This window comes from Clavelina lepadiformis, chromosome 2 (assembly GCF_947623445.1).
Source record: "Clavelina lepadiformis chromosome 2, kaClaLepa1.1, whole genome shotgun sequence".
NCBI lineage: Eukaryota > Metazoa > Chordata > Ascidiacea > Aplousobranchia > Clavelinidae > Clavelina > Clavelina lepadiformis.
Genome location: NC_135241.1, coordinates 23,533,928 through 23,546,082, shown reverse-complemented (window position 1 = coordinate 23,546,082; position 12,155 = coordinate 23,533,928). Strand labels below are relative to the sequence as shown.

Sequence of the window (12,155 nt, the reverse complement as noted above, 5' to 3'; positions counted from 1 at the left end):
AACCTGGGAACTATTTAAATTTAAATTGGTAATATAATTTAATACAATATTTCTTCGAACATAAACAGCCCCTGTTTACAAAACATACCCGATTATATGTTACCAAAAAATATATTATTATCGAAAAAAATATCTTGCCAAAGCTTGCATTTCATGTACACTTGTGCTGTACACTTTCTCAATAATACAAATAACCAAGAACGTAAGCAACAGGCTGATAACCTGTAATTTAGCTTGTAAGTTTTCTAGTAAAATGAAATTTTGTCATTTTTCTCTTCAATCAGTTGATGAGCTAATGTTTTACAAGTCTTTATAGTTAAAAATTTAGTTTAATTTAAAAGTTTTAAGATTTTCTCTGAAAAGCATAACGGCCTTTGTCGTGGAATAAAACCTATAATAATGTAGTTTATCTGACCAGCAACAGACTTTGAAGTCTTAGCATTACAGCCAGGCTTTCCATGATGGAATAAAATGATATTTGAAGTATCTCACATAAAACTTTAAAATAATTGTACAAGCAGCAGTCTGAAGAAATAATTGGGAAAGATGAAAAAGAATACTGCCGCCGATTAGATGTCTATTGAGTTGCAATCACCATGGCCAGCTAAGACAACTCATCTGTTGATTTCCATGATTCACGTGAGTATAATGAGCAGAGTTGTAACCGTCAAAGAAGTGCGAGCTTATATAACGTGAGAGTAATGGTGTAGCGGCCTGTGTGGCAAATTTAATACCATTACGTCATTCTTGGAAATGAGTTTTCCAGTTAACAATTGGAGTTTTAAACTTTTAGTACCGCCACATCATTCTTGGGAAAGAGTTTTCCAGTTAGTAATTGGAGTTTATGAACTTGCTTTTTCAGAACACTGCAATTATCGTTGGTATATTTGAAAACTTGCTCTGAATAACTTCGTGAGAGAACTCCTTTTAGTACGTTACCAGGTCGTTTCCACGAAACTGTTTCCAGCTTTAACCGAGTGTAATTTGCATTGCAAACGCACTGTTTTTCTCGTTCACACGCTTTGAAATGTTAATGCCTTTTTTGTCGTATATTTCCGCCACATCACACCATGTTTTATAAGCTCGAACTTCTGTGCGAGAAGTGCGCAGACGGAAAGTTATAGACAGTTGTACGACCGTACTACGGTAGTCATGATGATTGCAAATTAATAGACATCTTATTAGCAGTGGTTTACTATGTTTCTGGTTATGCGTAATATTGAGAAAGTGTACAGCACCTACAATAAAAGCCTTTTCTGGTAAACTGTATTTGTTATAATATAATAAGAACTTTCGGCTGTCAAAAGGTTAGAGAATTCTAACCGCACGCAACAATAGAGTCAGATACTAATTAATGCAGTAGGTTAATTAAGTCAATAACATAAGTTAAGACCGATAAACTCTGCATCTGCCGCATCAACCTCTGCATTTTAGTGACCTCAACCTCGACAATGGGAGTTAAAATGTTCGACATGAAAAACGCTGCAAGTTGTAGCAGGTACAACGGGAAGAACATTGTTTAGACAATGTGAGATACATAAAGCTAAAGCTCACACATCTGCACATTGAGACATGGATAAATAATAACAGTGTTAAGGTTAAGAAGCGAGCATTTCCAATGAAGACTTCTTATCACAACAGATGCTGGAAAACAACCTGGAAACGGTCTAAAAGGAGTCTTTACACGAAGTTATTCCGAGACAGTTTCCAGATATCAGTCGACAATTGAAGCTAGTGTTTATCAAAAAACAATTTCATAAACTTCAATCAATAACTAAAATCCACTTTTGCAAAAAAATGATTTAATGGTATTAGCAAATACCACCACTGCACAACTGGCCCCAGGCAACTGCAAGCCCATTAAATGGGCTAGTACCGAAATTGGTAACAGAGTTTGTTAGGATAGAGAGGAAAACAAACGATATGGTTCAACAGTAACAGACGTATTGCCGTGTTATTAGCACAGTTGCATTTAACATGCATAAAATGTTTTTAACTATGTGTCGTAACAAAGTGCATGGTTAGAGTGAGTGAGTGAGGTTAGAGTCATCTTTGCTTCTGCACTGATCAGGATTTAGTAATGCGTAAATTATTCCTTAAGAATTGGAGTGAAACTAAAAGCATTATCCATTGTAACGGCTAGACCTGAAGGAAAAAAGTGGCAAAGGTCTTTGTGACGGCATGTGCGTTTGAAAATGTTTATAGTTGAGCAATGAACGCAACTCACAATCCGCAAATGTCAGAAAAAGCAATCAAACAAGATTTGAACACTTCTTAATGATGTGTTCTTCAAAATGCCTTATCGTAATACAGGAAAAACATGAAAGTTAGTTTCACTCCACACTCTACTTTGATGAGTCTGTTGCTACATCGGGTTTTTATCGCATTTGCATTGTTAACACTGGGACTGGATATTAATGTGTTTGGTTTTTTGGTCACTAGAAGCTAATCTTGACAGTGTTGACAAGTTGGTGTTTAAACAATGGAAAATATTGTGATAAATACCGTTGAAATGCACACTGGCGGTGAGCCTTTGCGAATAATTAAATCTGGATATCCTGAAATTGTTGGTAAAACAATCCTAGACAAGCGAAAGTTTGTGAAAGATAACTTGGATGCTTTAAGAAAGTGAGTGCCAAGAAAAATGGCTGAAATTATACGCTTAATCACTGTATATTGTTGCTGCTTAACTGGTATTGTCATCTTTATGAAACATTGTTCGGATATACAAGCATTTAACCAGAGAAACACACCTTATCATAAATTCCTGAATTATGCATACCGACCTACACCTACAGTTTATTTAAACTGTGTGACATTGTTGCCTAGATTTATCATATATGAACCACGTGGCCATTATGATATGTACGGAGCAGTCCAAGTTGTACCAGACATACCAAATGCTGACGTGGCCTTTCTTTTCACACATAATGAAGGTTACAGCACAATGTGTGGTCACGCTATTGTAGCTCTCGGAAGGTGAGTGCTGACTCCAGTCACATATCAACATTTGTACATGACTTTGTTTTGTTAGGACTTGGGCATATTTTGCCACAATAAAAACCATCTTTTTCATCGTATAGAGGTGAGACCCGGTGGGTTTGAGTTTTTAAGCAAATAGATTTTGCTTACACAGACTACGGCTTTGATGATAAAGGGCAAAATTTGTTCTGCCATTAACGTTGTTTTAGATATTGTGTTGACAATAAGCTTGTGCCCTATAAGGAACCCGAGACTGAAATAAACATTCAATGTCCATGTGGCTTGGTAAAGGCATTTGTTAACTGCGCAAATGGGCTTACAAGTTCTGTCAGATTTAGAAGTGTTCCTTCCTTTACAGTTAAGTCAGGTGAATTGAAGAAATTTTTAATTGTTTGTGGTGTATGGTAATAGCATTTTATTGCAGTGGTGGTTATATGGTTGTTGTAATAATTTGTCACAGATATTGAGGTTTCTGTGCCCGCTTATGGCACTCTAAAAGTTGACCTTGCATATGGTGGAGCATTTTATGCATTCTTGCCATTGAACGATGTGGGGCTAAACAAAAACTCACCAATTGAGCAGATTAGATCAGCAGCAAGCACCATTGCCAGTGTTGTAAAAGCCCAGGTTGGTCTCACACCATACAGACAATAAAAGGTATTTTTGTATCAAAGTTTTAATCACTTATTTGAAACAGGAAGCAATAGTGCACCCGGAGAGTGCAGACTTGAGTTACCTGTATGGAGTAATATTCACTGATAATATGACTGGCCCATATTTCAATTTAACAGTGTTTGCAGATGCCCAAGTAAGATTTTTTTATATATGCATAAATTTTGATGTTTCTCAAATATTTTTACTAACTCGTCCAAACTCTAATCGTTACACAGTAACAGTTTTGTAGTTGCTTTAGCTCTGTGTTTATCAAGGTTGACAGAAGTCCATGTGGTTCTGGTAGCACGGCCAGGGTGGCTTTGCTTCATCATAAGAAACTGATAGGGCTTGATGAAAGTGTTGAGATTGAAAACCCTTTGACAAATTCCTCGTGAGTGTGCATTGCATATTTTGATTTGCAATTTTGAAGTTTTTAATTGATACTTTTTGATTGAATTATCATTTATTGAAAGTCATCACAGCCATGTATTTCAGGTTCAAAGCAACTGCAGTTGAAGAGACTCATTGTGGTGAGTACAGTGCAGTTAGAGTTGAGATATGTGGCAACGCCTACTACACTGGAACTGCCACATTTACAGCTGAAGCACAGGATGGTTTAAAAGAGGGCTTCTTGATTGCATGAATGAGTAAAGTGTTTTTAATACTTAAAGGCTTGTTATTGTCAAGTGCTAGACTGACTTAACAGGCTGTCATTGTTATTCATTTTTAATCTGTATTTTGTACATTGAATCATGTTCCAGACTTGTAAATTTAAATTTTTGGCAATAAACGAACGTTGCATGCGGTGGTGTGTTAAGTCTCCCAGAGGAATTTTCCAAGTTTTTGTCAAAATCTCGATCGGCCAAAAACGACAACTCAAAATTTGAGTGACGACGTGCAGTTTAAGTTTCGATCAGCACTTAAGTTTTTCATCTCTAGCTTAAGAAGTATTTGTGATCTGTCTTCGTCGTAACGGGTACAGCGATAAAAGTAGTCGCGAAATCTTTCATAAGCCCAATTGGCTGCAAGAGCTCCTTTCTTCATCCGTTTGATATTGCCCCAGATGCATGTACTACTGAAAAAGTAGCATCCCCACACTTTGTCGGAAAAGAGCAGCTAGGCCTCCATTGGGAGCATCTGTTGAAACAGCAATTTCTCGGTGCGGGTCATAATGATTAAAAACAGGACAACTGGTAAGTAGTTGTATTATTAACTTAAGTATGAAGGTTATTATTAGAACCTGCGCTATGATAAACAACTGTTTTGATTGAATGTTGTTGAAAAGGTTCTACACAAAAATTGTTAAAGCTATTCTAGTAGCCTAATTAAGTAATAGTGACCGCTGTTGAGTAGGCCTAACTGTAATTTCGTAAATCGCAGACATGTATGATTATCGATTTCCGTGGTTCGGTGGACTGAGATCTATTCCCTGAAAATGGAATAAAGCTGGAATATTTTCTCCCTCGATTGTGGTTTATCGCAAAGCAGTGAAGAGCAAAAACGTGCTTCATGTCATTGGCCGGCTTAACCATGCTGTGGCACAAACTTCCATATGCATACACGATCACACATAACCTGTATACTGTAATATCTTGTAATGAAAAGTGGTAAATGGTACCTTAACCTGTAAGGTTTACCCACTTCACTACAAAGTCTGTTTACTTGTGTATATCTTAACAGTGAACTTTGATAGACTTCAGCAATAATAACACGGGAATGACAACTGTATAATCTGATTATATTGAAGCCTCTTTGAACGAATACATCAAGATAAAACATTGTTACAGCAACAGCATAAAGACATGTTGCGGCGTTGAACGTAATAGCCAAAAAGACTGAATAAATCAAAATGCACACACAGTAAGTACGAAGCAATCGACTACGTCACGCAGTGTTATGCTTCGCTGATTCGCTAGACGAAAATTCTATGTCGTACACAATATTATCACAATCTAAACAAAAATGGCACTAGGCAAAATTACGGAATATTTGATATAATCCTGAGTTATGCAGTGGAGTACTCCGACTGGTTGGAATCTGGAAGATGACCGAAACCTAGAGCTTTTAAGCTTATCGGTAGCTGTACCGCGAGAAAGTTTTTTTGAGCAAAATTTAGATTGATTTAAATGAGGTTGTAGCCACATGTGGCTGTTTAGTTGACTCCAAAAGGTATGATTGCGTATTCGTCTCTGCCAGCACAGAAACCAAGCATAGTTGAAAGCAAATTCCAACTAGTATTGCCAGCAATCTGGTAAGAAAACTGTCGAACGTAAACCAAATAATTGCGATTGTCGAAACGCTTTGTCGCACACATTTAAATAGTAAAAAGCAAACAAATAATAATTATCAATCCAGCAAGTACTCGTTAATTAATCAAAAAAACGTAGTAGTCTCAGTAGTCTCAGCAACAATGCGTGACTCACAAAAGAAACACGACGAAGTGGGATTAAAATACAAGAAAACGAGGCGATGCCGCCACATGGTAAAATGCCGTTTACGCAACTTCAGAGAACCCTTTGCATTGCGCAACTTCTGTTCTCTTCTCGTCACTGCATGCTGGGTTTTATGCTTAAAACGATTGCCTTTTGATTTCGATGTGCGTGTCAGTTCTCAATATCTTATTTGTGACATGTGTAGTTCAATAAGCTTAATGCACCAGAGGGCCATACTATCGTGCCCTCTTCTTGGCCACGGAAACGGGATTCCAATCCTTGAAATGGGGTTTCTTTTCACCATCCAGCTGCACTAATCTTAATCAACTCAGTGTTGGTTGTTGTTACCATGTTACTGTCGCTAATTTCTACTATAAGCTTTTAATTACCACATTGCATTAGTGTCTAACTTTAAGGTGGCGTCAAACACCAAAAAATGCCATAAAATCTTTGTTTGTTTTATTATACAGTAAATTTACTAAAAGACTGATTACTCGAAAAATCTTCCATGGGGCTCTCTGAAATTTTGCATGTCAATTTAGTATGGTTTGAACTACCATTCCTTAAAATGCCATCAAAAAACCACGATTCAAACTTTTTTTTACAGAGGCACAAAATAAACACTAGAATTTTTGGTCTAAAAAACCTAATTTTAGCTACATTCATGCTAATTGTTAGCATAATTCTGCACGCGACCTGGGACAATGAAGCACGCCAACTGCTTGGGTAATTCCCAGCCTACAAAACAACTCCAACCATGCTGCATTCTGATTTGTCTAAACAAGTTTTTTAAAGCCCTACGTAGGGCGTACAACAAATTCATAAAGATCTTAGTTTTAGGTGTTTGGCCCCTCGTTAACTGTAACACTTACTTTTTCATTTGTGTTATTGTTATTTGCATGTTGGGTTTAGCTAACTATTTGTCGTCTTGTAATGGAATGGTTGATTTATGGTTGTTGAACTTGACTGGTTCAGCCACTCCACTACAATTATTGTCGAATTGTTTATTGCGCTCGATGGTATATGAGTCGCATAAGGTCGTTGACTGCTTTTTTCAATCTTAGACTTAATTGTTCACCTTAACGAATTATTGTCTTGTGAATGTGACAACAAAGTTGTCTAACTTGACACTGAACTTCTTCAAATTAAATTCAACAGTAGTTTTCACAAGAAGTACAATTGTATAAACCGATTATATTGATTCTTCTATGAACGATTACATTTTAAACAGAACATTGGCATATCAACAGTATAAAGCTTTCATATTGCATTCTCTTAGCAAGCCAAAAAATGAATGAACGAGTAATGCACGTATGGTAGGCAGGAAGTAATCGATTACGTCACGCAGTGTTATGCTTCGCTGATTCGATCTTTAAACACGAGAATTTTATATCTTACACAATGTATATTACTTTAATTATAATATTATCACAGTCTTTATCATGTGTTAACAACATTTTTGGACGTTTTAAGCCTTTGAGCTTTGCTGCTTTTCCCGTCATTGTCTCCAGGCTAAACTCTGTTTTCTCTACGTCATAATAGTCAGCATTTTATCCGTCGTTTCCCCACTGACGTGACGAAATGACAATATGACGAAATATAAACGATCCGATTACCTAGGAAGGCCGCCCCGGCAACCGGATATGGTTTAACAGTAACAGACGTATTGCCGTGTTATTAGCACAGATGCATTTAACATGCTTAAAATGATTTAAAATATGTATCGTAACACTGTGCATGGTTAGAGTCTTCTTTGCTTCTGCACTCCCAGATCAAGATTTAGTAATACGTAAATTATTCCTTAAGAAATGAAGTGAAGCTAAAAGCATGAACCATTATAACGGTTAGACCTGAAGGAAAAAAGTGGCAAAGGTTTTTGCGACAGGATGTGCGTTTGAAAACGTTTATGGTTGAGCAATGAACGCAACTAGCAATCGGCAAATGTGAGAAAAAGTAATCAAAAAAGATTTGAACACTTCTTAATGATGTGTTTGTGATGATATTATAAAATTGCTTGCAAATCGAATGCCGCATAGAATACTTGTTTACGGAAATCGGCAAAGCAAAGCATTGCGTTACGTAATCGATTCCTCTCTGCTTATCGTATTAAGTCGTGACAAAAATGTCGTGCATGCCTGCTTTGCGTGTGTTGTTATTCATAGTTGTTCAATGCGTTACAGTCTACGAAGTTAACCATAGAAAGTGGTCGACTTTATTGTGTAGCTGTCACAATGTCTTATTTAATGTAATCGTTTAAACAAGAAACAATATAACCAGTTTATACAGTTGTCATGGTGTACAATTGATTCTAAGATTAAGAGAAGCGAAACAACGACCTGAGACTCATTTATTATCGAGGACATACAACAATTCTACAGACAAACTTTGTAATTGAAGTGGTCGTCCTTACAGGCTAAGGAACGATGAACAACCATTTCATTACATGTTCTTAAAAGTGCCTTATCGTAATACAGGAAAAACATGAAAGTTAGTTTAATCCACACTCTGCTTTGATGAGTCTGTTGTTACATCGGGTTTTTATCGCATTTGCATTGTTAACACTGGGATTGGGTATTAAGGTGATCGGACGATTCAACCCACGGAAGATTCAACCGCGGACGATTCAACCGCGGACGATTCAACCGCGGACGATTCAACCCAGGACGGTTCAACCCAGGATCTTTCAACCTAGAACGATTCAACCCACAGACGATTATTCAACCCACAGACGATTCAACCCACGGACCATTCAACCTACGGACCTTTAGACCCACGGACGATTTTATCCGTTTACAAAAATGTCTACGCAGTTTGTTATCGGGCGCTTGTTATAGTACTCTATAGCAGAATTGAAATGCTTTCATTAGCCCATTTAGGCTAGCCTACTATGACAGATTACAATGATGAATGACCACCCATTATATCTTGGATAGCCTAGCCATACCAGATTATGCAATGCCAGTACAGCAATATAATACAACTATACCACTGTCGAATCGTCCGCGGTTGAATCGTCCATGGGTTGAATCTTCCGTGGGTTGAAAGGTCCGCGGGTTGAATCGTCCGTTGGTTGAATAATCCGTGGTTTCAATCGTCCTGGGTTGAATGGTCTTGGGTTGAATCATCCATGGGTTGAATCATTGAATGGTCCTGGGTTGAATCGTCCGGGGTTGAATCGACCTAGAACCGGGTGATAATGTGTTTGGTTTTTTGGTCACTAGGAGCTAATCTTAACAGTGTTGAAAAATTGGTGTTTAACAATGGAAAATATTGTGATAAATACCGTTGAAATGCACACTGGCGGTGAGCCTTTGCGGATAATTAAATCTGGATATCCTGAAATTGTTGGTAAAACAATCCTAGACAAGCAAAAGTTTGTGAAAGATAACTTGGATGCTTTAAGAAAGTGAGTGCCGAGAAAAATGGCTGAAATTATACGCTTAATCACTGTATATTGCTGCTATTTAACAGGTATTGTTATCTTCACGAAACATTGTTCAGATATACAAGCATTTAACCAGAGAAACACACCTTATCATAAATTCCTGAATTATGCATACCGACCTACACCTACAGTTTATTTAAACTGTTTGTCATTGTTGCCTAGATTTATCATATATGAACCACGTGGCCATTATGATATGTTCGGAGCAGTTCAAGTTGTACCAGACATAGCAAATGCTGATGTGGCCTTTCTTTTCCTTCATAATGAAGGTTACAGCACAATGTGTGGTCATGCTGTTGTCGCTCTCGGAAGGTGAGTGCAGACACCAGTCACATATCAACATTTGTACATGACTTTGTTGTGTTAGGACTTGGGCATATTTTGCCACAATAAAAACCATCTTTCCTTTGTATAGAGGTGAGACTCGGTGGGTTTGAGTTTTTAAGTAAATAGATTTTGCTTACACGGACTACCGGCTTTTATGATAAAGGGCGAAATTTGTCCTGCCATTAACGTTGTTTTAGATATTGTGTTGACAATAAGCTTGTGCCCTATAAGGAGCCTGAGACTGAAATAAACATTCAATGTCCATGTGGCTTGGTAAAGACATTTGTTAACTGCGCAAATGGGCTTACAAGTTCTGTCAGATTTAGAAGTGTTCCTTCCTTTACAGTTAAGTCAGGTGAATTGAAGAAATTTTTAATTGTTTGTGGTGTATGGTAATAGCATTTTATTGCAGTGGTGGTTATATGGTTGTTGTAATAATTTGTCACAGATATTGAGGTTTCTGTGCCCGCTTATGGCACTCTAAAAGTTGACCTTGCATATGGTGGAGCATTTTATGCATTCTTGCCATTGAACGATGTGGGGCTAAACAAAAACTCACCAATTGAGCAGATTAGATCAGCAGCAAGCACCATTGCCAGTGTTGTAAAAGCCCAGGTTGGTCTCACACCATACAGACAATAAAAGGTATTTTTGTATCAAAGTTTTAATCACTTATTTGAAACAGGAAGCAATAGTGCACCCGGAGAGTGCAGACTTGAGTTACCTGTTTGGAGTAATATTCACTGATGATATGACTGAACCATATTTCAATTTAACAGTGTTTGCAGATGCTCAAGTAAGATTTTTATATATATGATTAAAATTTGATTCTATTATTCTCAAATATTAATCAAATAGTCGTTACACAGTAACAGTTTTGTAGTTGCTTTAGCTCTGTGTTTATCAAGGTTGACAGAAGTCCATGTGGTTCTGGTAGCACGGCCAGGGTGGCTTTGCTTCATCATAAGAAACTGATAGGGCTTGATGAAAGTGTTGAGATTGAAAACCCTTTGACAAATTCCTCGTGAGTGTGCATTGCATTTTTTCGTTTGCAATTGTGAAGTTTTTAATTGATATTTTTTGATTGAATTATCATTTATTTATTAATTATCATATCATTTATTTATTAATTATCATATCATTTATTGAAAGTCATCACAGCTATGTATTTCAGGTTCAAAGCAACTGCAGTTGAGGAGACTCATTGTGGTGAGTACAGTGCAGTTAGAGTTGAGATATGTGGCAACGCCTACTACACTGGAACTGCCACATTTACAGCTGAAGCACAGGATGGTTTAAAAGAGGGCTTCTTGATTGCATGAATGAGTAAAGTGTTTTTAATACTTAAATGCTTGTTATTGTCAAGTGCTACACTGACTGAACAGGCTGCCATTGTTATTCATTTTTAGTCTGCATTTTGTACATTGAATCATGTTCCAGACTTTTTAAATTTTTGGCAATAAACGAACGTTGCATGCGGTGGTGTGTTGAGTATAGCAGAGGAATTACCCAAGTTTTTGTCAAAATCTCGATTGGCCAAAAACGACAACTCAAATTTTACGGTAATTGTCAGTGGAGATCGCCACTGGAAATTGTTGAGTTGGGTTTTTGATCTAGACTTTGTAACATTCGCTTGCTTACACGCTCCAAAAGAATGACTTTTATTGCCAATGTCAACTCGCAACATGATCGCAGTTTGTCCAACCTAACACAGCAATAAACACATGGTGGCGCTAATACGGACACTACATTTCCTCCCATGTCAAATGTATAATTCCCTATTACCTGAATTTTGCTAACATTGAAGAACACAGTTCACTGCGCGTAAAACAGGATCATCAAAGCTTGAAAAACTCAAAAATCACATTGCACAAAATCATCATAACGCCCTGGTTTCTTGAGTCCGTAGATTAATCAGGATTATTAGAGGGTTCCGGTGTTTCCCCCTTATCACAATCAAATCAATTGCATCATTATCAGCATTAAATTTCTTTACATGCGTCACATTACGTTTTTACTGCACTCCAGCATTATCAACCACAACACTGTTTCCATGTTTCTCTACCACAACAAAATGTTCTTTATAGAATGTAGTAAATAATTTTATCACGCACATTGTGTTTAATTAACACAGTGTCCCCAGGTTTAACATCACTATGCCCAGTAGACCGTCTTACATCTGCATGGTCCTTCCCCTTTTGCTTATTCTCCTGGATCATGATCGCGAGCAAATTGTAAATCATCAAAACACGATGAATCAAACTCAGGTAACTCGGTACGTATTTTACGCTTAAACAACACTTCAGCTGGACTAA

At 37.3% G+C, this 12,155-nt stretch overlaps 2 protein-coding genes across 2 annotated transcripts; both read left to right on the top strand.

Annotated features, from left to right (window-relative positions):
* The first annotated feature begins 1,448 nt into the window (after positions 1 to 1,448).
* On the top strand, positions 1,449 to 4,442 carry LOC143447072 (trans-L-3-hydroxyproline dehydratase-like). Its single transcript, XM_076947003.1, has 7 exons — positions 1,449 to 2,628; positions 2,830 to 2,979; positions 3,192 to 3,349; positions 3,443 to 3,609; positions 3,680 to 3,790; positions 3,912 to 4,027; positions 4,132 to 4,442. The coding sequence occupies exons 1-7, from the start codon at positions 2,483 to 2,485 to the stop codon at positions 4,277 to 4,279; spliced, it is 996 nt and encodes a 331-aa protein (XP_076803118.1). The 5' UTR covers positions 1,449 to 2,482; the 3' UTR covers positions 4,280 to 4,442.
* Positions 4,443 to 9,184: 4,742 nt separating this feature from the next.
* On the top strand, positions 9,185 to 11,319 carry LOC143447071 (trans-L-3-hydroxyproline dehydratase-like). Its single transcript, XM_076947002.1, has 7 exons — positions 9,185 to 9,474; positions 9,676 to 9,825; positions 10,038 to 10,195; positions 10,289 to 10,455; positions 10,526 to 10,636; positions 10,749 to 10,864; positions 11,015 to 11,319. Exons 1-7 carry the CDS (start codon positions 9,329 to 9,331, stop codon positions 11,160 to 11,162), a joined length of 996 nt encoding a protein of 331 aa, XP_076803117.1. The 5' UTR covers positions 9,185 to 9,328; the 3' UTR covers positions 11,163 to 11,319.
* Positions 11,320 to 12,155: the final 836 nt, after the last annotated feature.

Excerpts from the sequence above, each read along its gene's own strand:
- LOC143447072 (XM_076947003.1), top strand. The coding sequence starts at position 2,483 with ATGGAAAATATTGTGATAAATACCGTTGAAATGCACACTGGCGGTGAG. Across the intron at positions 2,980-3,191 it reads GCTATTGTAGCTCTCGGAAG|ATATTGTGTTGACAATAAGC; the intron begins GTGAGTGCTGAC and ends ACGTTGTTTTAG. Across the intron at positions 3,791-3,911 it reads CAGTGTTTGCAGATGCCCAA|GTTGACAGAAGTCCATGTGG; the intron begins GTAAGATTTTTT and ends GTGTTTATCAAG.
- LOC143447071 (XM_076947002.1), top strand. The coding sequence starts at position 9,329 with ATGGAAAATATTGTGATAAATACCGTTGAAATGCACACTGGCGGTGAG. Across the intron at positions 9,826-10,037 it reads GCTGTTGTCGCTCTCGGAAG|ATATTGTGTTGACAATAAGC; the intron begins GTGAGTGCAGAC and ends ACGTTGTTTTAG. Across the intron at positions 10,865-11,014 it reads AACCCTTTGACAAATTCCTC|GTTCAAAGCAACTGCAGTTG; the intron begins GTGAGTGTGCAT and ends TATGTATTTCAG.